This window comes from Prionailurus viverrinus, unplaced genomic scaffold, assembly GCF_022837055.1.
Source record: "Prionailurus viverrinus isolate Anna unplaced genomic scaffold, UM_Priviv_1.0 scaffold_45, whole genome shotgun sequence".
NCBI lineage: Eukaryota > Metazoa > Chordata > Mammalia > Carnivora > Felidae > Prionailurus > Prionailurus viverrinus.
In genome coordinates this window covers 1,478,669-1,503,767 of record NW_025927610.1, presented here as the reverse complement: position 1 = coordinate 1,503,767, position 25,099 = coordinate 1,478,669, and the positions used below count along the sequence as shown (strand labels likewise).

The window sequence follows — 25,099 nt, the reverse complement described above, 5'->3', positions numbered from 1 at the left end:
TCCAGCCCGCATTTTCCGGCCGGTGCGGGAGCAGGTGCAGCTGCCAGGCAGGGCAGGAGCCTGGGTCTCGGCCAGCGCTTGGGAATGCAGCAGGGCCCTGCCCCTCCCTGCAGGGATGACCGAGTGCCAGGCGCCTGGGGCGGCGGATGTGTTGCTGGCCACAGCCCCCAGCCGCCATCCGGCTCCACGCCGGCTGTCCCACGCCGGCCCCTGGGGGCCTGAGATGTGTGGGGGCATGAATGGGGCTCTGTGGCTAGGCAACTGCTCCACAGAGGGCGGCTGCTGGCTGCACAGGTGATGTGGGGGTGGGGGAGCCGGGGGACGTGGGAGAAACAGAGCCGCTTCGGGGCCTGGTGTGACCCTGCTGCACATCGGGCCCCAGCCAGACGGCACCCCGGCATCCCATTCGAGCCCGTGGCCCACCGGGGACCCACCCTGTCAGGTCCCCAGGGGCAGCGGGAGCGTGTGCCCAAAGGGGGTGAGCCTGGCTCTCTGCACCCGGCATGGCCGCTGCTCGGTGGGGACTCCGAACCAGGGCTTGCCAGGCCCTCCCCGCCGCTCCCCCCTCGGCTACAGACTCTGCTGACCGGCTCAGTCCTGGCCGTGAGACCCCCTGCCCACCGCTCTGACATTAGATCCCCCTCAGTGAGAGGCCCTAGCCCGAAGGGCCTGCACAGGGCGAAGGCTCGCATACATGCCCCACAAACGCCGGCCTCCCTGCCCGTGCCGATTGGAGTCAACGGAACAGTGTTTATTCCTCCCCACCCTCCCTGCCAGAGCATAAACTCCCTGAGGCTGGGAACACTCTGCGTTTCCTTGCTTTCCCAGGGCACTGCCCCGTCCCCTCTGCTGCTGTCCCCCTCATCCTGTGATGCTCCTGGAGGCATGGGCATTGGAAGCCATCTGAGAAATGGGGGCAGATGTCCAAAGTGTAGACCTGCCGAGCCCCCCAAACTCCCTGGGCTCTGGAAGAACCAGGGGCAGCTGGACAGGGTTTACAGGGTGGAGGAGGAAAAATCCAGAAGCTCAGAGCCACCCCCCCCCCCCCACCTCCTGCTGTGAAAGGGGCTCCTGGTGGGTCTTCCACGGAGCAGTAGAGCCAGGTGTGGGGGAGACCACGCACAGAGACCCGGACGCCCCCCTCCCCCCGAAGCAATCCAGCAATCCCACCTGCACTGGGGTGCATGCCGCCAGGGGACTTGAATGGACTCCCCCTCCACTACCCTGCCTGGGAGAGGCGAGGGGGCTGGAGCGCCTGGGGGCGAGGCGGCCTCCTAGGCCCCAGTCGTCCCAGGTCAGTGGGTTGTCAGGGGTGTCTGGTGACAGCCCTGGGGCGGTGGGAGGGGCAGGTGCCGGAGGGTGAAGCCAGGTGGGGGGAAGACGCCCCGTGAACGTGTCTCCAGTTGCCAGGTCGTGGCCTCTGCTTTTGGACGAGAAGCCGCCCCCACCCCCACCCCGCGCCCCCATCCGGGCGGTGGGGGCGCGGCGTCCGACCCAGGCGGCCGGGTTCCGGGGGGCGGGGCCGCAGGTGGCCGCAGGTGCCCCGCGGGGCCGGCGGCGCAGGGGGAGACCGGCGCCCCGCCCGCGCCCCGCCCCCGCCGGCCCGCCCCCGCCGCCCTGCGCTCGGCCCGCCCGGAGCTATTTTGAAAGTGACCCTGGGCCGGGCGGCCGCGGGGCGGCGGGGAGAGGCGCGGCGGGCGCCGCGGGAACCATGACAGAAGATGACCGAGGCGGCGCTGGTGGAGGGCCAGGTCAAGCTGCGGGACGGCAAGAAGGTCGGGGCGCGCGGCGGGCGCGGGGCGGGCGCGGGGCGCGGCGGCCGCTTACGCTCCCTCTGTCCCCGCAGTGGAAGACTAGGTGGCTGGTGCTGCGCAAGCCGTCGCCGGTGGCAGGTGAGCGGGGCGCGGGGCGCGGGCGCGGGGCGCGGGGCTGACGCGGGGCGCCGCGGCCTCGGGCGCCGGCCCGGAGCGCGGCCAGCTCGCCCGAAATAGCCGGCGGCGCCGCGCGGGCTGTAACCGGAGAGCGCCGCCGCCTCGGCCTGCTCCTGCCCGACGCCGGGACCCGCCGGCGCCCGCACCTCCCCGGGAGGGGCCTGGGGGGCAGCGGAGGCTGGAGGGGTCACGAGTGCCGGTGCGGGCGTGCTCTCCCCTCCGCCAACACGCAGCAGGGAGCCCCGGGGCGGGGGAGGGGCCGGCTTTGTGCGCCCTGTGGAGGGGGGTGGGGGCGAGTGGTGCCGCGGAACCCCGTCTGGACACTGCCGGCGGCGCTGGCCCGGGGGCGCTCCCACCTTCCCCAGGTGGGCAGAGGCTGGGCCACCAGGTGGGAACTGTGTTGCCTCTGTGCCCGAGAAAAGAAAAGTCTGCCCTGGCTGGGGGAGCAGCTCTAGGGGTGAGGGGGTGGTGGGGGGGGCAGGCCAGGCCGGCGCGGAGAGCCCCGAACTTGGGCTTCTCATTCTTGTGCTCCGGGAGGCTCGGGAGCCGTGCGGCTGCAGCTGTCTGGGGAGACAGGTGCCCTGGAGCGGACCCAAGCACCCTGGGGTCTGTGTGGGGTGCTGGGGGTGTGCGTGCACGCTGCCTCACCCATGTGGGACTGCTGGAATGTCTTCCCGGGACGCCTGGGGTGTCTGTCATTTCCCTGGAAGGGGGTGGGGGGTGGGGGGTGGGGGGTGGGGGGTGGGCGCCCTCCCCGGTCCCCCCTCCCGGGTCCCCTCCCCCGCGCCTGCCCACAGTTGCAATACGAGGGCCTGATTTTGGTCCTGGACACCCTCTTCCTGCCTGGGCCTCAGCTTCCCCTCCAAGGGGTCCCGGGCTTGACTGACGGCTCGTTGAGCCAGTCAGTTCTTCATGCAAAGACCCTGTGCCTGGTGCCCCGGGGGTCTTGTCCAGGGGAAGCTCCAGGGCGGCCCGGTAGAGGAGGCATAGGGGTGGGGACACCGAGTGGCCCCTGGAAGGCAGGGAATGGAGAGGCAGGCCCAGGCTGAGGGCAGCGGGGCAGAGGCCCTCGGAAACGTTGAAGAGGCTCGTGGCTGTGGGGGGCTGGCGGCAGGTTGCTTGGTGGGATGGGGTGGGGGGGGGGAGCAGGGGGGGCCTGCACGGCCCCACCTGAGGAGCAGCCCCACAGGTGGTCTCTGTGGCCTTCCTCCCTCTCTCACGTGGGAGCGTGTGATTTGCAGCCCCTGGGGGTGGATTTTACCTCAGGATCCAAGAGAGCTTCCTGCTGGAGCCTGGCGTGGGCCTGCCTGAGGAGGGAGGGCCCTTCTGCACTGCGGGGAGTGTGCAGGGGTCCCCGGCATCCAGAATCTGGGTCTGTAGGACTTGGTGTCCATGGCGCCTTGCCTGGGCTCTCCCACGTGCATAGGAGCGGTAGGAAGTGCGGGGCCGGTGTGGAGAGCACCTCAGGATGTGGGGAGGGAGGAGCCTCCCGCAGAGGAGCCAGCTCTGGACTTGAGGGGGGCCGTGGGAGGAGAGAGGGCAGGACACCCCAGGCGGGGCCTTGCGTTGGAGAGCCCCTGAGCCCCGGCAGGGTGGGAGGGGATTAGGGGCAATGGAAGGTGGGCTCCCTCCCGCCCCTCTGAGCCGTGCATCTATCACCTCGCGTCCCTGAACCCAGGATGGCCCTCCCCACCCCCATCCCTGCCCGCAGTCCTGGATGGCAAGGACCCCGCATCGCCAGCCAGAGGCAGTCTGCTGGGGGCTGTGAGCCCAGCTGCCGTGGGCAACACCCGGGGCCACGCAGACTCACCGGGAGCGGGGCCTCGGCACGTGCCCCGTGCGGCTGGCAGCTTCTCTGAGGTGGGCCAGGCACCAGGTGCTGGTGACGGGGAGGGTCTGTGTCCCCCGGGAATGGGCTCAGTCCCAGGCCGGACAGGCAGCCCGGGACAGAGTGTGAGTGGTGGCCAGCCTTCCTGTCCCCGTGGGGACATCGAAGAAGGGGCCTGGGATCCCCACAGCCCCGGGTTCAGGACCGCGAGTTAGGGAACCCCGAGCTCAGATCTCGGTGCCGCCCGCACGCACCGTGTGACCTGGACCAGTCCAGATGAGGCTCTCGCCGTGCTCCCGGCTGAGGGCGCATGTGTGGCCTACCGGGCGGGAGGGCTGAGCACCGACAGCCTGCGTGTCCCCGCTGATGCCTGTGCTCTCTGGGTGGCCCGTCCTTGTGAGCCGCACAGACCTGCACGCCCCCCCCCCACCCCCTCCGGCACCGTGAACTGTTTCCTTCCTGGGTCGGATCCCAGACGGGCTGGGCCCACACTCCATCCTGGGCCTGAGGCTCAGCGAGGGCCCTCCCGGCTTCGGCCCCATTCCCGGCTGCTCCCAGCTGCCCCCAGGCTGCCGCCCCCTCAGCAGGGGTCCCCTTGGGCTCTTCCAGCTGCTGTGCTGAAGGCGCCCGTGTCAAGGTCACCGTGACACGAGGGCTGAATCCAGCAGCCACTTCTGCCGTGTCTCGTGGGCGTCCACCTCCGTCTCCACCCTCTGGGCCGGCCTCTCCCTGAGCCTGGAGGCCCGGAGGTTTGCCTGTCCCCAGCCGGCCCTCCCCGAGGCTCTCCGGCCCTGGCCGCAAGCGCATCTGAGGGCTCATGACCCCACAGTTATTTTTACATCTCCAGACGCCCACGTCCAGCCGCCTGCGTGTGCGGTGTCCGATGGGCCTCTCCAGCTCACGTGTCCAGGACGGAGTGGCCCAAGCCCCGCCCCCGCAGCCCCCTCCCAGGGCGTCCCCTGCCCCCCCCCCCCCCCCCGCAATCCAGTGTGATGGCTGCTCTTCCTGCCCACGGAGAAGTCCTGTGGGGAAGGTCCCTTCAGGCTGTCATCATGGTTAATGCAGAGCCTGACCCTGGCCAGCCTGGGCCAATAGCACGTCTTGCCTGACCAGCCGCAGGAGCCTGGAGGCTTTTGCTCTCACCCCAGGCGTCTTCTCCGGGCGCAGCCAGGCTGAGCCCCCATTGCCTACAGCCCCCAGGGCTCACCAGGCCCTCCTGACCAGCAGACAGCATGGGCCACTCTTCCCTCCCTCTCCTGCCCGCAGGCCCTCCGGGTTCCTACCTCTGGGCCTTTGCACTGGCTGTTCCCTGTAGCACAGCACCGATCCCTGCAGGGCTGCTGCACTGGCTCCTTGCATCACTTGGGAGTCATTTTTGTTGTGCCCTCTGGGAGAGTCTCGGCCCCGCGTTGGGGCCCCGCAGCCACTGTCATCCCCTCAACAGTATTTCCCACGGTGGCCTCCTTTGACCCTGTTCCCTCTTGGGTGTCAGCTCTATGCGGGCTGGGCTCTGTCCCCCGGGTCCCCTGTCTGCTCACAAGCACAATGAACTGGGCCGCGGGCTTCTGGGGAGACGCACCAGCCTGTGGCGCAGGGTGGGAGGTGTGGGAAGGCTCTGAGGGGTCCCGGCAAGGCGGAAGTTGCTGGAGGACAGGGGCGGACCCAGGGGCGAGCCATCTCCCCAGTGCCGAGTGATGCTGTGGGGCTGTCCCAGGCCCGCGCTGAGGTCCCCTGCCAGGCCACCCTGAGCTCGCCGGCAGGGTGGCGAGGCCGTGTTAACACCTGGCCTGGGCCCGGTGGGTGGCGTCCATCCCGCAGACGGAAAGCGGGGGCTCTGAGCACTGGGGGTGGGTCGACAGTCGTGGACGGGGTCAGCCAACCCCCCACCCCGGAAGCCGTGCACAGGGAGGGGCCCGGCGGCCACAGCAGTCACGTGGAGGCGTGCGTGTAAGTGTGTGCGTGCGTGGATGTCTGTGTGTGTTGTGTGGCTGAGTGCACGTGTGTGTGCGCCTGTCAGCCCTCGGTGCCTTGGTTTACCTGCTTGCCTCCTCTGCCTCCTTTCACCGTGATGGCCCCACATGCTCCAGGGAGCCGCCCGCTGCCCTGGGCCACGCCCTCTCTGGGCTCGTGGACGGCTCTGTCTCCCGCGCCTGGAGCCACGTCACAGAGACCCCTCAGCCCTCCTGCTGTGAGCAGGGTGCACCCGGCCCGTGTGGACAGGAGCTGGATAGAGGCCCTTCCAGTGGGTGGCCCGGTGTGCTCCCTGAGCCGCCGACCCGGAGGCCTCACCGCAGGACCCGTCCCTCTGGGCTTCCCGTGAGGGGCGTGGCCGTGGGGTGCCCCGTGGGGCTGTCTGGCGGGGGGGGGGGTGCGTTCCTCAGCCCTGTGTCTGCAGGGTGCAGGCAGTGTCAGTGCCCCCCCCCACCCCGGCCGACCCTGCTTTGTCACGGGCAGGAAGGGAGAATTTCTGTTCCTCTGGTGCACTCCCCCCCCCGGGGGCGGGCTTTAAAAATAAGACCAACTCATTGCCCCCAGGGACGTGGCGGGGAAGTGGCGGGGACGTGGTGGGAGCAGCTGCAGTCGTAGGGCCCCATGGGCCGCATAGTCACTGCATCCACCCAGCCCCCTCCCCACGGTCCCAGCCGAGCTGCTGGGGGGCTCGGAGCACTGAGCATGGGGTGGACCCGAGCTGCTCCGGCCGAGACCAGGCCGTGGCCGTGGCCGTGCCCGGCCTTTCCGTCCACGTTTAGAAAACGCGAGCAGTGACTTGGAGGACGTCCCAGGTTCCTGGGCGGCAGAGACCCGCTCTCTCACGGTCCCCGGGGCTGGAGGTCCAAAATCAAGGTGTCGGCAGGGCCATGTTCCTCGCGGAAGGCCCTGGGGAGGCTCCCGCCCGCCTCTTCCAGCTCCTGGCGGCTGAGGCGCTCCGCCTGCGGCCCCATCACTCTGCGACGGTCCTCACGTGGCCTCCTCCTCTCTGCGTCTGTCCTCTGGCCTGTGCCTTGTGAGGACGCTCGCGGTTAGATCTGGGCTCCCCCGGACGACCCGGGACCACCTCACCTGGAGGTCCTTAACTTGACCGATAAGGTGGTGCTCCCACGCTCTGGGGTCAGGCGTGGACGCGTCTTCCGGGGCCTGATCGGCCCCCGGCGGATGGGCGAGGGTGCCCGCGGTTGTGTCCGTACGGGACAGGATGGCGGCTGCTCAGCCCCGAGGAGATTGGACAGGCTCGGGGACATGTGTGGCGCTCACACGCGGGCCCCCAAAACCCGTCCCATGGGTGCGCAGGTCTGGGATGGGGGTGCCCGCCCGGCCACGGGAGGCAGCCGGAGGGCGTGGCCCTTGTAGCCGACTCTGACTCTAGCCCCAGAGTCGGCTGACCGCAGCCCCGAGCCACGGCGGGCCGCTTGTAGTAAAGTTGTATCGGAACACGGCCACTCACTCGCATGTTACTCTGTTGTCCTCGCAGTCGGGCCGCCGCGACGGACCTTGTGTGGCCCATGAAGCCAAACAGTTACTGTCTGGCTCTTTACCGGAAGGTGTGCTGACCCTGCTTGTGGCTATATTCCTGGGAGCATAACTCCTAGAACAAAGGAGGTGACAGTCTCGCTCTGCCGTGCAGGTCGGGCCGGGCCTAAAGTGACAGATCACCCCGCACCGTCCTCATGCGGGGCACCGGGGATGTCACTGTGCACAAGCGGAAGGGGGCCTGCCTTCAAGAGCCCACCCGCGGGGCTGGTGGGAGTGGGGACAGCAACCGGACAAGGCACAGACCCGGCTAGAAAAAGTGCTGTGAGGGACTGCGGAGCCTGCTGCAGGGACCGGGTGGCGGCTGCTTGTCGGACCAGGGACCGGGGCTGTGGGGGCCGGGAGGCGGGGCTGTCCCCTCACGTGTGCTACCTCCTCCCTGCAGCCCTCCCTGGCTCCCTTTGTCCCGTGCGGAGGCCCTTACCCAGGCGCTCTCTTGGCTCCGGGGCCTGACTTCTCCGGTGACACGTGAGGGGATGTGTCTGCAATGACACGTGTCCTTTGCAGCCCGTGTGCCTTATTTCTCTGTGGCCCGGCTGTGAGCTTCCAAAGGGAGTGGGCCGAAGCCCCAGCCTCTTCCCGGGCTGGTCCTGGGAGAGAACACACGCCGGAAGGCTCAGGGGAGCACGTGGGTTTCTGTGGCTTCTGGGCTTTTCCCCCTCAAAACGGGAACGTGTTTGCTTTTTCCTGATGTGAGCGTCTCAGACACGAAGGACGGGTTTGCGAGCGGGACGGGCAGCCGGCTCGCGGTCCCCCCGACTTTGCGGCCGCTTCATGCCTCAAGGACAGAGGTGCGTCGGGGGCTGACGCTGCCCTCGGCCCTGACCAGGGAGGTCTGTGGACCCCCGTGGGCCCTCGGAGGGGCCGTTGCTGTGGTTTGCCGGGCCTCGCACGGCAGGAAGCACGTGGCTCACAACCGTGACTTGTCCCCGATTCGGCTGCAATGATCCGTGTGCGTGGAGCCCTTGCGGGATTTGGTGGTCACATGGGTTGGGGGGGGGCCTGCTCTCAGAGGCCAGAGTGGGAACGTCACCGCGCCCCTTCCGCGGGGTCCCCACAGCTTCCTCCCCCACCCTCTCCGGCTCTCGCCAGGGGCCTGATTCCTCCAGCTTTCTCGTGGGATTTGGGGCGTTCTCACACTGAAAGGTGCCTCGGCGTCACGTCGGGCCCCCGAGCCCTCCACCCTCACAGAAGAACGGGTGGCTGGGGCCCAGCAGGTGGGGACGCTCTGTTAGGCAGGCCCACGGGGGGGCCCAGGGCCATCTGATCCTCTGTGGCGTGCCTGGACTGGTGCAGGTGGACAGCGTGGGGGCCGCCCCCGGGGCCGCGTGCGGCCTCAGCGGCTCTGGCTTGCTGTCCCGCTGGGATGACGGGGCCGGCGACCATGATGCTGAGGGAAAACGGGGACTCTAGGACCGAGGCGTGGCACCTGCCAGTCTTGCGGGCGGGCTGGCATGGGGTCCGGCAGTGGGCCCGAGGGGGCAGTGGCTTCCTCCCCGAGGGCCGGAGTCCAGCGCGCCCCCTGGAGGACGAGAGACCCAGGAGGTGCACGGGAAGGGGGCCCGTCCCCGCAGGCCTCGGGCCACAGCTCCCGTGGGCCCGGCGGCCCCTGAGGGTGGCCCCTGTGGGTCCCAGAGCCTGGGGCAGGGTGGGGGATGGGGTCGGGCCCAAGTGTCCCGGGCCCACTTCTGCCCCTGTGGCCCGTGGGCCGTGCAGGGTGGGCGGCGCCCCTGGAAGATGAAGAGACTGTGCCTCCTCAGGGCGGCTGGGTGGCTCGCTTGGGGTCGTACCTCAAAGCCGGGACTCTCCGGGCGGGGGACGCCGGGGGCTTGGGGCGTGGTGTTGCCGGCCCACCGTGCCTCGTCCGGCGCCCTCGCAGACTGCCTCCTGATGCTGGCCTACAAGGACAAGTCTGAGCGAGCCAAGGGCCTGCGGGAGCGCAGCAGCCTGATGCTGGAGGACATCTGCGGCCTGGAGCCCGGCCTGCCCTACGAGGGCCTGGCCCACACGCTGGCCATCGTCTGCCTGTCCCAGGCCGTCATGCTGGGCTTCGACAGCCGCGAGGCCATGTGCGCCTGGGACGCCCGGATCCGCTACGCGCTCGGTGAGGGTGAGTGAGGCCAGGGCGACAGACCCCGCGTCCACAGGCCGCAGGGGCCGCGATGCGACTCCAGGGTGCGATGCGGGAGGGTTTGCCGAGCACCTGCCCGCCCCCCCCCGCCAGGCTCTGCGCTTGGGGCGGGCGGTCGCGCTCGGGGCCTGTGAGGGGAGGGGTGTGTGTGGGGGGGGAGCAGCTGGGGCCCCGGGACCTTCCGAGCTCCTGACTCGATCCCATCAGAACTAGAGCCGTTACCCCGAGCGGGCGCTGGCCAAGCAGAGGGAGCTTCCACAGGCCTGCCGTTCGGCCCCTCCCCTGCCCGGAGCCAGGTTCTGGGGGAGCGAGGCCACAGTCAGCGTCCCGCTGCACCCCGCTGGGGGCGCCTGAGCCAGGGAGGCGGGGTGGCCAGGCCGGGCCCAGAGGAGGGCCCGGATGAGGGCGGGCGGCCCTCACAGCTGACGCCAAGGAGCACAGCCTTTAGAAACGTCAAGATCTCGCACAAGCCCGTGATGAACGCAGTACCAACATCTGGGGGGAGGACAGGTTGCCAGCCTGCACGGCCCTTCCCCTTCCTTCCTGACCCAACCCCGAAACCCTGAGCGGCCTCGTCTGTATTCAAACCTTTGATACTTGGCTCCTCACGGACTTTTGCCTTAATTTTTATTTGCTTAAAATAATCGTCACAGTTTCACTGGCCTCTGCCGCTGAGCATTGGGGGCCCCAGGAGGGGGCTCTCTCGGGAGCCGGCTGAGGCCGAGTCCGGCTTGTGAGGACGGGGGGCGTGGGCAGGGCGGCCCCCCCGAGGGCCTGCCTGCCTCCAAACAGAGGTGGTGACGGGTGCCCGGGCCGGGAGCTGAGGGCATCCCGCCTTCAGGACGGACGCCTGGGAGCCGCCCCCTCTGCCGGGCCTCTGCTCCCAGTGATGCCCTCTCGCCCCTGCCCTGCCCTCAGTGCACAGGTTCCACGTGACGGTGGCTCCAGGCACCAAGCTGGAGAGCGGCCCCGCCACCCTTCACCTCTGCAACGACGTCCTCGTCGTGGCCAGGGACATCCCTCCGGCTGTCGCGGGGCAGTGGAAGCTGTCTGACCTCCGGCGCTACGGGGCCGTGCCCAGCGGATTCATCTTCGAAGGCGGGACCAGGTGTGGGTACTGTAAGTATGCGGGGCCGCTCGGAGTTCGGCTTCACCCCAAAACCCTCGGCCTGGAGCCGCCCGCCCCACCCGTGTGCTCGCTTGGCTGGCGTCTTGGAAACGTGGTGGGCGAGACCAGGTGTCTCACAGCCCAGTGCTCAGCGCTGAGGCCACCGAGGAGGGAGGACGGACCCTCCGGCTGCAGCCCACCCGCACCCCTGCAGCCAGGCCTGCCTGTCACGACGCATGGCCTTGTGCCTGAAGTCACATTGTTCGGACTGAGAAACAAAAAAAGGGGGGAAGAATGAATGCGTGTGTGTGTGGGGGGGTATGCCACACGTGTGGACCAAGGATGCCCCGTGGACACACCATGCCCGGGGGTGGGGCAGGGGCAGGTGAAAAGCTGTCCCGATGTTACAGATGCGCCCCCCTCAGAGCCCCGAGGGCCGCCGGGTGTGCTGGGGGGGGTAGCTGTGCGCCCCCATCTCCGTTCAGCCTGGGACCCCCCCCGACGGCGATTGGGGCCCGCTCCCTTGCGCGCTCCACAGAGGGGCACCAGTCCCCCACCCCACAGGCTCACGTGAGGGTGACGACCGCAGGGGCTCACAGCAGGGTCTGTCACACGCGTTCGGCCAGGTTTGGGTGGCATCCACCGGGCTCTGGGACCTGGGTCCTGCCGGGATCCCCCCGGTAGAGGGGCTGTGCTTGGGGCCGTGTGCGTGCCGGCCGGCTGGGCCCTCGCTCTGCAAAGGGCGGGCAGGGGGGACCTGGCCGGCTGGGGCCATGTCCCAGCGGGTCTCGAGGTAGGGGCCGGCCCTGTGTGGCAGGCAGCCCGCGGGGCCCTGTGTCCAGGAGAAAAGTCGTCAGCCTCAAAGACCAACGAGCAGGTGAGGCCGGAGCCCTCTCTCGGGGCAGCAGGGCGTCTGTCGCTGGCTGTGGCGGGTCCGCGGGCTGGGGCAGTTTGGGCGGTGGCCCCTGGAGCCCCGGGGTGGGCCCAGCTGCCGGGGAGCCTCCTCTGGGCCGGCATCGGGGACGGGTGAGACGCCTGCTGTTGCCCCCTGCTGGATGCGCCCTTGGGGCCCCTGGTTCTGGCACAGTGGAGGTCCCAGGGCTCTGGGGTCTAGAGCGGGGCGGGGGGCGGGGGACCCTCACCCAGCTGTGTGGGTGGTCAGAGCTGGGGGCCACGGTGCGCTGGGTCTCCCCTGGAGGAGGGGGCATTATGTGGGGCTGCTTTGAGGACGGGGTGCACGCCGCCCGGGGGTGGTGCCGGCGTGTGCCCCCAGGGAGGCCGGTCAGGAGGACCAGCCGTCATGTGGTAGGACGCACCGACGGTTTCCCTCCGAGGCCTCAGAGCGGGGTGGGCTCCCTCCTGCCGATCAACAGCGCCGGACGTCGGGCCTTGGCTCTGGTGGGCAGAGGCTGCTGTGATTTCCCTGGGCTGCCGGCAATGCAGTGGGGACCCTTCTGGGGCCGTCCTGATGCTGTTCCCGGGCGGGCCGGACGCCCACTGGGAGCGCAGACGTGCTGGGCTTCCCTGTTGCCCCCGGCTGTGCGGAGGCCGCCGGCCAAACGCCTGGGGGGACCGGTCCCATGCGGCTCTGTTGTCAGGGACAAGTTCGCACGGCTCTCCCTACGTAAGCTGGGCTTTACGCTGTCCTCGATCCAGGGCTGCGGGTGGAGGGACGGTGCACCCCTGCACGTGTGCTCAGACCACCAGGCCACTCAGGCCTGGGCGTCCTGGGGGGAGGGAGGGTAGTTCACGTCCAGGGCGGGGCGTGAGTCGGTGTCCTGGGGTCGCCGGACCAAATTATCCCCAACTGGAGCCGCAGAGCAACAGAAACGGTTCCCTCACGGTTCTGTCCCAAGTCAGGGTGTGGGCCCGGCTGGCTCCCTCCAGAGGCTCCAGGGAGCCTCCCTCCCGCCTCTTCCGGCCCCTGGAGGCCGCAGGAGGCCCTGGGCTTGTGGCCACGTGACTCCAGTCTCTCCTCTGTCGTCACTTGGCCATCGCCCGGGGCCTTCTCTTCCGACTCCATGGGACTCGAGTCACCGGATTTAGGGCCACCCGACAATCCAGGACGCCCTCTTCTCGCCTCCCTCGGTTATGCCTGCAAAGGCCATTTTTTCAAATAAGGTCAAGTGACACATTTTCGGGTATAACCTAGCCTTTGGGGACACCATTCAACCCGTGATGTGAAGGCTCTAGAATTTGGATCCTGACGGGCCCATGGCCCTGGGCGCATTTAATCTGGAGGACAGAGAGCTGGGCTGGAGTCATGGGGAGGACCTGGGAGGTCTGGGGTGTAAGGAATTCATATCGTCTCCCTCCCCTGGTACAGCCCGAGCCCGGCCCCCGCGCCCCCCAGGACCACACCCCCTTGGCCCTCGGCCACAGACAATTCTCCAGAGAGCAGGAAATTCTCAGAGAGCTGAGACATTTGGTGTGACTGTCAGGGTGGGGTCAGGACCCTGGAGGGTGTGGAGGTGGGGTCCTGGCCTGGTAGGCGAAGGGAGGCATCAGGCCGGGTATGTGGGGCCTCCGTGTGGCTCTGGGTACCTTCCAGGTGGGCATTTTCTCTCTGTGGCCTGCACGTGGACAGTGGCCTGTTCAGAGTCAGGTGGGAGTGGGCTTGCTGGCTGGGAGTCCAGGGTCTCCCAGTGTGGCCTCTCTGTCTCTGGGGACGGCCCACGGTGTGTGGTTAGGGCTTAGGGGTGTGAAAGGGAATGGGAGAAAGGGGGCCACCCAGAGCCCAGGATGGGCATGTAAGCTGGGCCTGAAGGCTGGTGGAAGTGGCCAGGAGGGGCCCAGAGGAGGTCTCTGTCCCCTGCATTGGCGGCCCCCACCCCCGTCAAGGGCATCTCGAGGGCATTTCCACATCCACGTGAGCCAGCTGCATTTGCAAAGGATCAGGGTCCTTGGATGCTGAGGAATTCAGCAGGTGGCAGAAAGGTCCCCGAGCCTGCGGCAGAGGCACGTCGTGGACGGTGACCCTCAGGAACACCCCGCCCATGTCCTGGGAGTGGCCTCCGTCTGTGCTGCCCCTCCTCCGCTCGTTTGCCCGGCTCTCTGGGTCCAGCTCACTGCTTCAGTCTCTTGGGGCACAGTGAGCATTTTAAAATGACTTTCAAGCGAGTAAAGGACGAAGGCTTAAACCGGGAGAAACTCTCTTGCTGTGTATTTAAAGCACCTGTGCTGTCCAGCTGATTCAACGTCATCTCGGCCTCCCTGGGATCGGGTGGTCTGAATGCCGGGTGGTCCCGGCAGAGCTGGCTGAAACCCTGGTCTCTGAGCCCGGGAATGTGGGCAGAGGAGGGGACGTGTTCGGTGGCTTCTCCAAGCCAAGTGGGGGTTGGGGCTGGGGAGCACGTGGCCAGGCGGGGAGAACTCAGAGCCCGTCTGAGACAGGTATGAGACGTTTCCGGTCCCCAGGGCGGCTGTGGGTGGGGCGCAGACTCCAGCACCCCAGAGGGGACCCCGAGTCCCGCTCTTTCAAGGGGAGATCCCTGTGATAAGCCCGACCGGCCCCCTGCATAGACTGGGGCGATGGGACCAGCCCCGCCTTCTCCGATGGCTCTGGGTCAGCAGGTCACCGTTGACACAGTGTTCCTGGTGGCAGAGAGTCGATCTGAGTCTCCCAGCCTTGGCGTGGCTCTGGGAGGACCTGGGCTCCGTGGAAAGAGCAGGGCCTGGGCTGGCGTCTCCACCCGAGGCTCCCGGCTCACGGCTCAGCTCCGTGTCCCACAGCAGGGATGGGGAGGACGCTGGCCGACGCCCTCTGCTGCCCTCCCACAGCAGCCCTGAACACCGGACCTGGGGCACGGGGGCTGCCTCTGGAGGCTGGGAGGGTGCCTCTGGCCTCCTGGCTGCTGGGTCACTCAGGACACCATTTGAGAGAAAGGGCTGATGGACAGAGCCCTCAGCTGGCCCTGGGGAGACGCAGAGAAGTGGAAGATCCCAGACCTGCCCTGAGGAGCCTCTTACCTGAGCTGGGAGTGCCCAGGTACCCAGTGTGGCCGTGGGGCCAGGGCGGCCCGGCTGCCCGAGAGGAAGGTGGGTCACCGAGGAGCGGCCTCAGCTGGACCTCGCAGGAAGCTGGGCGTCGAGGGAGACAGGCCACCCCTACTCGGGGACGGAGCCCAGTGCCGCGGCTCACCCGGCAATGTCCCTACACTCTGCCCAGGGTGGTGCTGGGTCCTGCCCGGGCCGTTGTGCCCCAGGGACAAGTATGCGTGGGTGTGTGCACGTGTGTGCGTATGTGCGCATGTGTGCACATGGGTGTGTGCGTGTGCACGTGTGCGTGTGTGTGCGTTTGTGCGTGTGCATGTGGGTGTGTGCACGTGTGTGCATGTGTGTGTGTGTGCATGTGCGTGTGCAGGGTTGTCACAGCGATTGGGGCACGTGCCGGGCACTTAGCGGGAGTGGCTGCCAGGACGTTAAGTGCCCTGCAGTGTGGGCTCCGTCCTGCACTGGTGGCTGTGAAGAGGGTGCGGGGGGCCTCCTGGGCACGGGCAGGACAGAGCCTGCTTCCTGGAGGAGGGGTTTGTTCTGTTTGTTTACTGGGGCAAAATATACATAGCACAGAATTTACCATTTTAACCATAGTTAGGCGGACAGCTCAGAGGCATCAGGTACATTCAGGGTCATGCGGCCGTCCCCACCCTCCATCCCAGAAGTCTTGTCTTCCCCAGCTGACACTGGCCCCAGTGAGCGCTAACCCCCGTGTCCCCTCCCCCGGCCCCTGACGCCCACCGTCCACTTTGTCTCGATGACCTGGCTCCTCCTCGGGGCAGTGGGACCACGCGGTATCCGTGCCTTCGTGAGCATCGTGTCCTCCAGGCCCATCCCCGCGGTGGCAGGTGGCAGGTGGCAGGGGGTCCTTCCTCGAGGCTGACACCCCACTGTGTGGATGGACCACGCCGTGTGTGTCCTTTCCTCTGTCGGTGGACTCCTGGTTTCTTCCTCCCTTGTCTCTTGCGACTAATGCCGCTGTGCACGTGGGGGTCGGGTGCCTCTTTCACATCCTGCTTGCAGCTCCTTCTGGGGCCCCCAGACGTGGGATTGCTGGGCCAGACGGTGGTTCTGTGTTTGAGTTTCGGAGGCGCCCACACGCCGTTTTCTGCAGGGGCTGCACCAAACGGGTGCATTCCCGCTGGCGGTGCACGGGGTTCCGGGTCCCCCACCCTGCCTCATCAACGCCCGTTTTCTTCTTTTTTGTTTGTTTTTTTAAAATTTTTAAAAAATGTTTATCTTTGAGAGAGAGAGCGTGAGCAGGGGAGGGGCAGAGAGAGGGAGACACAGAATCTGAAATGGGCTCCAGGCCCCAAGCTGCCAGCACAGAGCCCGACGCGGGGCTTAAACCCACGAACCGTGAGATCGTGACCTGAGCCGAAGTCGGACGCTCAACCAACTGAACCACCCAGGCGCCCCTTTGTTTTGTTTTTAATCACAGTCTTCCTGGTGGGCAAGATGACCGGGTGAAATTTACAACTTGATTTCAAGTGAACTCCTTTAGTTGAACTTTGATCCTTCCTCCCAAAACAAGGGCAGAGAAAAATGAAATTCTAATCAGTAGAGGTTTGACTCTGTTAGGAAACCCACAGGCCATGGGTATCTCACAGGTGAAAGTCTGACACCAAGCAGGTCTGGTGCTGCCTGGACAGAGCTTTCTAGAACCTTCTCCGCACGAAGTCCTCCAGATGCTTTCCAACGCTCTCTCCCCGGTGGGACTTCACTGTGTGGTCCTTGTCTCTGCGGAGCCGGGATGCTGACCCGCTGGCAGAGTCAGGACACGGGAGGTCATCTGAGGACTAACTTCCAACGGGCATCAGCCCACAGAAGTGGGAACATGGCACGTTTGGATGAAAGAGTGTTTTTTTCCCCTTGGAGCTGGTGGCCCTTTCTGTGGGGTGCAACACCCATGCCACTGGGGATCGTGGCTGGGGGTGATTGCATTTGCCAAGCCTGTGAGGTCTGCCTGCAGCCCCTGAGAGCCCACAGTGTCTGCCCACAGCAAAGGGCTGGCCTCCTGCTCAGCAGACTCTCCTCCCCGTCTCCCTGTGTTGATTATTGCAGAGCAAGGGACACCCCAGAACTCGGTGGTTCTTTCATTGCTGGTGACCCTGTGGGTCAGGGGTCTGGGTGGGGTGGCTCGTCCCTGCTCCGTGTGGCAGACAGATCAGTCGGGTAGTGGCATTCGGTGGGCGGCCCTGGCCGGAAGGCCCAGGATGTTCGCGGACACGGACCCTCGGGTGGGGCTTTGCGGATGGGGACGGAAGGCGGAGCAGGGGTTGTCTCCGTAGTGGCCAGGTGGCAGAGTGGCCCTACGTCCTCCGGCCCTGCAAACAGGCAAGCAAACGAGGTTCAAGCAATGCTTTCGGGGGTCGGGGGAGCGGGGTCGGCTTGCCTCTTCTTCCCTCTTTCCACCCCCACCCCAGTGCTGGGGGTCCCCTGGGCTGGATACTGGGGCCCAGTGCCTTGGAAGTGGTCCCTGCCCGTAAGACACCAGGCTGGGCAGCCAGGACAGCACCCAGATAAGGGGGTGTCACCGGGGACGCCCCAGAGGAGGCGCTCCCCGAAAGCGGCCCCGAGTGAGCGATCTGGGGTCAGGGGTCCGGAAAGGCAACGTTAGGTACGCAGGGTCCCGACAGGTGAGGTGGCATTACAGGGGGCCGGGGGTGTTGAGGGACAGGGAGGTGTGCCGTCCACCTCAGGGGGCTCCGGGTGTCCCAGAGCCTAGGGCGGGGGAGGGGAGCCCGAGCGCCAGCCAGCGGTCCGCGCCCCGCGAGCTGTGTCCCGGAGGCCTCGCCTCCCTCGGGGGCGGGAGACGTGTGCCGTCCCCAGGGAACCTCTGGCGTCAGCCCGCTGGCGTGTGTGGGGGTGGCGGCCGGGCTCCCAGGCCTCACCGGCTGCGCCTCGGGGAGCGTGACGCTCAGCAGACGCCTGGTGGAAGGCTGCCGGCTCCGCTCCCCTCCTAACGTGGTTTTTTATAGTCGGGGGACTGGCTGTGCCGTGACCTCTGCCAGCTGACTGTAAGCTTGGGATTAGAGGCCCGGCCCTTTGTGCGCCGGCGGCCCGGCCTTCCTCTCCCCGGCCCCTCAGCCACTGGCGGGGCGCGAGCCGGCGGCTGGCAAGGCCCGGCTCGGGGGCCCATCCGTCCGGCCCGAGGCCCCGTGGTGCCGGCACGTGCCCTGGTGGCCCGGCGGCCTCTCTGGGCCTCAGTTTCCTCATGGTTAAAGCAGGCGTGTCACCTGGTCCAGGGGCGTTGGACGGATGGAGCGCCCACAGCTGGAGGGCGCTGCCCACGCGCCCCCCCCCCCCCCAGCCCTGGTGCAGCCTCGGAGGGGCACGGGGGCCCTGCCACGTGTCGGGGCTGGCCTGCGTCCCTGGGAGCCCGAGAAGGCAGGCCGTGATGGGGGCCGGCGGCCCACGCATCCCCCTGCCCACCCAGGTCTGCCTGTAGCCAAGGGACGGGCACGCCTGCCTTTCTTTGGGCGGCGGGCAGAGGGCGGGGCTGAGGGATTCCTGTGCGGTGACACCAGCCGAGTGTCCACGTGGCCCGCTGTCCCCATTCACTGGGCGGGTGGTGAGGGATTTCATTCACCCTGGCGGGGTTAGGCTGCGGGCTGTGCTGACTCCCGCGGCCTGCCCTCTGCTGGCGGGGGCCCCGTGGGCAAGACCTCAGCCCCAGCCCTCACGCCGTGGCCCGGTTTCCTGCCCCAGAACACGGCCGGGAAGGGGGCCTGTGCGGTGGGGGGACGTGTCACCGGCCACAGCGGCGGTGGCCGCCTCGACTGTGGGGCGGGCCCAGCTCTCGCATCTTCCTCCCCCTCAGAGCAGCCCTGGGTCGGGAGAGCGGGACGGGGGCACCTGCCGAGGCGGAGGTCTCCTGGCTGCGTTCTGGGATGTGGACCCTGCCCCAGGCGGCCCTGTCGCCTGCCCCTGCGGTGACCGGGGGCATCCTCACGGGCTTCCTCCCGCGGCCACATCCTCCCAAAGCAGCCCAGCTCCCCCTGCTGGCCCGTGGAGGCTGGCAGAAAGAGTGGGGACCAGGCTTACAGATGCAGCGAGGTTCCCAGGGCCGCCCGGACGCGCCATGTGGGTTTGAAGGACGGGGCGCGGTTGGCCGGGGCCCGACAGGGGCTCTCCCTCCCCGCGTGGCCGTCTTGCGGGTCTGCTCCAGGCTCCCGCGCCGTCCCTCCTGGCGGCCACTGGGCCCGGCTGACAGCGGGGTCTGTCCCCACCCTGCAGGGGCCGGAGTCTTCTTCCTGTCCTCAGCCGAGGGAGAGCAGATCAGCTTCCTGTTCGACTGCATCGTCCGCGGCATCTCTCCGACCAAGGGCCCCTTTGGGCTGCGGCCGCTTCTCCCAGGTGCGTGTGGGAAGGTGGCCTGGGTTGGAGGGGGGACGCCGGGTCCGGTGGATGACCTCGGTGAGGGCTCACGCTGCCGGACTCCCCGGGCGACCACTCTCATCCCCGCTGCCCTTCCGGGCCAGACTGGGGTGGGGGCCTGGCCCCACACGACTGGTGCTGTGGGTTGAGGTCAGGACGGGCCGGGTCCGAGCTGGAATGGAGGCTGCTTTGTGAGGTTGCCTGGTGTGCGGAGTCTCAGCTGGGGGTGTGTGGCTGGGGCGCGTTCGTCACGAGCCCCGGGCCGGGGCGGAGCCGGAGCCCAGAAGGGCCAGGCTGCCCCAGGCACTGGGGGGGCTCAGAGCAGGGCTGGACCCCTAGGTTCTGGCCCCTCTCTCCCACTGGAGGAAGGTCTGCCCTCCCCTCGGGGCCGGTGTGGAGGCCTGAGCCCAGCTGCCGCGGGAGGGGCAGAGGCTGGTCCCCGAGGCCACACCGGGTGGCACATACACAGGATAGCCGGGGCTCCCCGCAGCCCCGTGAGGTGGCACTTGTCCCGCTGTCCAGGTGGGAGACAACAGCCCCTGGCCGTGCAGCACGTGGTCAGTGAGCTCACATCTGTGGCCTCCTTGTGTGGGCAGCACAGCCAGGGTGCGGCCCCTCATCCCACCTCCACACCCCACACAGGCCCAGCGGGGATGGGCTGGGGACCCAAGGGGTAGCTCCTGTGGCCTGAACCTCCACAGTCTGGGCTCCGCTGGATGGTGTGGTGGCGCCCTCTGCTGGCACCCTCCTGCCTTGCAACCACAGGTGTGGCGTAGACAATGGATGTGGATGGGCGGGTGTGGACAGGACTGTGGATGGGCAGTGTGGACATGGGGTGTGGACAGGACAGTGTGGACGGGCGGCATGGACAGCAGGGTGTGGACAGGACAGTGCGGACGGGCGGCGTGGACAGCGAGGTGTGGACGGGCGGTGTGGACAGGATAGTGTAGACAGGACGGTGTGGATGGGCAGTGTGGACGGGCGGTGTGGACGGACCAGTGGGGTCTGCCCTGTGCGTCTGGCTGGAGTTTTGTCTAGGCCCCGCAATCACCAGGCTCTCCTGACATGCAGTCTCCACTGTGTCCGCAGCTCAGGCCCGGGCTGTCCGGGGTCCTCTTGCCTTGACCCTGCTCGGTCGGAGCCACGTGGACACCAAGGCCCAGGGAGGCTGGCCTCCTCATGCTGACAGTCGGGAGGGGAGGGCAGGGTCCGCCCCACCCTGAGTATACCCTGCGCATTCGTGGCCCGGTCCCACTTTGCAGATGTGGACGAGGGGCTCGGGGAGCCCGTCTGATGCCAGTGTCTTGCTGCCCCAGTGGCTGCCAGACAGGAAGTGGTCAGGAGGACACGTGGGTGTCCCCGCCCCGGGCATTGCCAGGACCCATGCCCCCTGTAGGGGCCTGCCCGCTCCGGGCACGGGACACAGGCTGGTGGCCGGGGGGCCTGGAGGGGGCAGGTCGGGTGCCCTGAGACGTGTTCAGCAGCTGGCGAGTAGGTGTAGGGAGAAGCTGGGACTCCTGGGGGTCACCTGTGGCCCTGCTGCGGCCTTGGGGCAGAATCAGCACAAGCGTGGCCCCGGCGGTGCTGGTCCCCCGTGATGTCCTGGACAGCATGCGGCCTGCGGCTGGGGGTCCCGTGGGGATGGGGCTGAAGCCACGTCTCTGCTGACTCGCCCTCTGCTGCAGACCCGAGCCCTGGGGAGACCCCCACGGCGGAGGAGCGAGTGGCCCAGGAGGCCCTGGAGGCCCTGAAGCTGGAGAAGCGGCTCAGCCTCCTCTCCCATGTGGTCCGGCCGGGGAGCGGAGGTAGGTGGGCCGCACCTGCCTCGGGGAAGGGGTCGACCTCTGGGCTCCTGTTTGTTCCTCCCCTGTCTGTGCTCATTCGTTCATTCATTCCTTCTGCTGTGCTCACTCATTTGTTCCTTGCTTGTGATGCCACACACACCACCTGCCAGCCTGGGCCCTGAGCAGAGGCGTGGTGCTGCCTGAGAGCCGGTGAGAGCTGGGTCTGAATCCCTGCCGGCCACCAGCCACGTGGCCTGACGAGGCCGTGGCCTCTCCTGCCTCAGCTTTACCATTCGTGCTGAGACAGAAGGGCCCCTTCTCAGCTCCCGGCGACTCTTGGTTTTCGGAAAAACAGACAGAAGGGGCTGGCGGCCAGCCAGGGGCCTGCCTGGGGGTGGGGGTCGGGGTGGGGGTGGGGAGCCCGTCTGTCCTCTCTGACTGCTGCCAGTCCCATGCCGGGCACTGGGAGGACCGGGGCCTCCCCTTCCCGTCCAGGCCTGCCCCCGGAGGCAGTCTCAGTCTGTACCGAGGAGCGACCTCACGGCGGCTCGTGTCGGTTCCCGGAGGGTGGTGGCCAAGGGGGCGGGAGGAGGGCACAGGTTGTAGAGGGGGCTCTGGAGGAGGTGAGGGGCCTGTTGTCAGGCAGCGGCCTGACCCGCGTGAGCCTCCGGGCAGAGGGGGAGCCCGGAGAGGGGGTGCTGCCTGCCGTCGCCCCCAGCCCCCGCCCCCTGAGTCTGCCCGAGCCCTGGAGCAGCCTCGACAGCCCCGCCCCTGCCCTCTGTCTCAGGGGACGACCGCAGCCTGTCCAGCTCGTCCTCGGAGGCCAGCCACTCGGACGTCAGTGCCGGCAGCCGGCTCACGGCGTGGCCCGAGCAGTCCTCGTCCTCGGCCGGCACGTCGCAGGAGGGCCCGGGGCCGGCGGCCACCCAGGCCCCCGGGGAGGCCGCGCCGGGCGCCTCGAGGCCGCCACCCAAGCCCCTGCGGCCGCGGCAGCTGCAGGAGGTCGGCCGCCAGAGCTCGTCGGACAGCGGCATCGCCACGGGCAGCCACTCCTCCTACTCGGGCAGCTTCTCGTCCTGCGCGGGCAGCAGCCTGGACGTGTGGCGCGCGGGCGACGAGTTCGGGTCCTCGCTCAGCCTGCCGCCCGCGGCCGGGGTGCCCGACCCCAGCCTGTGCGCCTGCCCGCCGGGGACGGCCGAGTACCAAGTGCCCGCTGCCCTGCGGCCACATTATGACACGCCACGCAGCCTGTGCCGGGACGCCAGGGACCAGACCGCCACCGCACAAGGCAGCCCCGACGACGGAGGGGCCGGGGACTTGGGTGGCCAGGCGTCCGCGGGGTGTCCCTCCGGCTGGCTGGGCGCAAGGCGGCGGGGACAGGCGGCGGAGGCCCCGGGCAGCGAGGCCCCCGGCGGGGCCTGGGAAGCAGGCAGTCCCCACGCGGGGCTTCCTCCGGCTTTCTTTTCCACTTGTCCCGTCTGTGGAGGACTCAAGGTAAACCCCCCTCCCTGAGAGCCGTGGCCCAGGCCCGCTGCTGCGGGGGCTGGTTCGTCTCTCCCGACAGGAGGGGAGGGGGCGCCTTTGTGCTGCTGGCGGAGCCAGCCGCTGTGTGGCGCGGTGGGGAGGGCACAGCGGCGGCAACCCCAGAGCCTCCTCCTCTCTGGGCGTGAGGCCTGCAGGGGGGGCCCACGGGACTGACCGGGATGCGGCCGGAAGTACGTTCTGGAAAAGCGGGGCAGGCGGGGGGCTGGCAGAGTCCCAGAGCCCGAGGATCAGGTGCTGGGGGCACAGGAGGGTGCTGTGTCCTAGGTGGCTCAAGCCGTGCCCTCGGGGTGAGCAAGGCTGGGGGCGCCCCTCGCTGGCCTGTGCCACTGCCTGCCTGCTGGACGGCCAGTCTCACACCTCAGGTCCGTCCCCTCCAGTGCACAGTCACCGCGCCCGACAAAAGTTAGGTCCCCCTGCAGCCGCCGCAGACCCCCAGTTGCCGGGCCAGGAGCACGGCACGTCGTGCGTCCGAGAGCTTTACCGATCTGCCCCGCCCCGCCCCGCCCCTCCTCTGCAAGGCGGCACCACTGCTGACCCGTCCACCAGGGGAGGAAACTGAGGCTCAGGAGGTACAGGGGCTCGTAGGGTCTGGGTGTCCACGGCTCACCCGCCAGCCTTTCCCTGAAGCCGCAGCCTCCGGGGTGAGGGCTGGGCCGGGGGGCAGGGTGGTGATGTCCCTTCCACCAGCTAGCCCGGCAGGGCCAGCTTGCCAGGGGGCCCCTGTGGAAGCTCCAGAAGCTGCACCGTCCTCCCCCGCCACCCCCTGGCTGAGTTCGAGGCTGGAGCTCGGGCCTCCGGGGCCTGTCCCTTGGCATCCGGAGGGCACGTGGGCGCCCTCCGCGCCTGTCTGCTCGCCTGCATGGGGTGCGGCTGCGTTGCCTGGTTTGTCCATCGCTCTGCGGCTTCGTGCACCTGCGAGAGGCGGGGCCTGTGCGGCTCCGGGCTCCGGTTGGCGCCGTCCCGCGCTGTCCGGAGTCACCCCCATGGGGGGGCAAACAGCTCACCTGTAAATACGTGGCTTTGTACCTTCACCGTCGGCTGAAGACGTCGGTCGCTCTTACATTTTTGAAGTCTGACGCTGTTTGTAATACATCCTTAGACTGGAAATAAAATTTTCTTTTCTTATGGTCTCGTTCTTTTCCGTCTGCCCGTCCTCTCCACCTCGCGCCCCGGCCCTCCCGGTGGGGCCCCGTCTCTGAGATCTGGGGGCCTGTGGGTCACAGGGAGCAGCATGAGGCCTCGCCTTGTAGTGGCCTCAAGTCTGAACGCACCAGAGACCCGAAAAAGGAAAGGCGGCTCCCGACAGCCGTGTGTGTGTGTGTGTGCATGCATTTGCACGTGTGTGTGTCATGCACGTGCAGTGCGTGTGCATGCGTGGTAAGTGTGCTGAGTACATTTGCACGCGTGTGTGTGCATGGCGTTTGCACGTCTGGTGTGGAGCGTGTGCGCGTGTGTGTGTTCACGCGCACGTATGCGTCGTGTGTGGTGTGATGTTTGTGTGCGATGTGTAATGCACACGGGTGTGGTCTGTGTGGTGTGTGTGCATGCTCCTCTGTCCACTCGCGACCACAGCGAGGGCCTCGGTGGTCACGCGGGCTCAGGAGTGGCTCCCTGTGTCCAAGTGAGGGCTTTCTGGGCTAGTGAGTCCTGGCTCTGAGCCTGGGGCCCCCACCCCCTGCCGTCCCCCCTCTTTGGTGGCAGAGCTCCAGGGACCCCATCTCACGCCTGCACGCCCTGCCCTGGCACCCCCATCTCCGCCCTTGCTCACCACCCTGTTGGCGGGGGGTGGGGGCAGCTCCGCGAGGGGAGCCGGGAGGACCCAGGTCCCCGTGGAGGCCGAGCTGGGAGTTCTGGCCGGGGTTCCCGCCGCACCACAGTGCGAAGAAGGCCAGGCTTTGGGGGCTGAGCGGCACCCCGCCCCGCCAGCTGGGCCGCCTCAGGCCAGTGACTACACCTTTCTGAGCCTCAGTTTCCTCCTCCATGGATGGGGACAACAGTCCCTCCCCTGGGCACACGGAGAGGGTCCAACGAGGTGACAGACACAAGTGTGCAGTAGGTGCCTGTTAAGGGGAGCTGTCACCAGACACCTCATCGTCCCCCCCGCCCCCGAGGCGCCCCAGCCAGTCTTGCTGCAGGACAAATAAGGCTGTGACTGGCGTCTGTTCCTGCCAGGGCCCCTCGTCGTCCGGGCTCGGGCCTGCTGCCCCCGACGGCCAGGCTGGACAGGCGTCCCTCCACCCAGAGCAGACAGAGGCCCCAGTGGTGGAGAGATTCGGCCCCTCCCCACCACACCTGCCCCTTGCGGGCATCCTAGCTCCGGACTCCGGTCTCCTCGACTGAGACCGCTGGGACTTCAGGGGAAATCCGTTTGGGGGGCGAGGCAGGAGAGGCAGGCTGAGCCAGGTCGCCCAGGGGTGGGGCTTTGGCCAGGGGCGTGGCCTGGGCCGGAGGCTTAGGCATCTGGTGTGATGGGGTGACGCGGGGTGTGGGGGAGAGCAGGGCCGGGCCCTCCACGGCCGTGTGCGTCAGCTGCCCCGCACCCCGGGGTGGTCCTGTGTGTGGGGGCACAGGGGCCTTACCCGGTGGGGCTGGGCCCAACCAGAGAGGGCAGATGCGGACCAGGAGCCCTTTCTCCTGGTCTCTCTGGGGCCGTGTGCACCAGGGGGTGAGGGGTCCTGGCCCCCAAGGAGGGGGAGGTAGGTCGTCGTTTGTTCATTTTCTACGTTGCTCGTCGCGTTCCACCCATGCCCGGGGCTGGGTTTGAGCCTGTACCTGCGGGTCTGGCCCCTAGATGCGGGTGCGGCTGTCGGCACTTAGCAACTGATCCTGGGCTCCTGTGGGCAGACGGCCGGCCTCCTACGTCGGAGG

The 25,099-nt window shown here is 68.1% G+C and overlaps 1 protein-coding gene across 2 annotated transcripts; it reads left to right on the top strand.

Annotated features, from left to right (window-relative positions):
* The first annotated feature begins 1,637 nt into the window (after nucleotides 1-1,637).
* Nucleotides 1,638-23,297, top strand: DOK7 (docking protein 7). Of its 2 annotated transcripts, none has more exons than XM_047847110.1 (7): nucleotides 1,638-1,775; nucleotides 1,847-1,892; nucleotides 9,167-9,397; nucleotides 10,337-10,537; nucleotides 18,762-18,881; nucleotides 20,588-20,707; nucleotides 21,474-23,297. In XM_047847110.1, the coding sequence occupies exons 1-7, from the start codon at nucleotides 1,722-1,724 to the stop codon at nucleotides 22,196-22,198; spliced, it is 1,497 nt and encodes a 498-aa protein (XP_047703066.1). In that variant the 5' UTR covers nucleotides 1,638-1,721; the 3' UTR covers nucleotides 22,199-23,297. The 2 variants fall into 2 exon arrangements, with proteins under 2 accessions (XP_047703066.1, XP_047703067.1); XM_047847111.1 differs by having other exon boundaries at nucleotides 1,694-1,751.
* The last annotated feature ends 1,802 nt before the right edge of the window (nucleotides 23,298-25,099 follow it).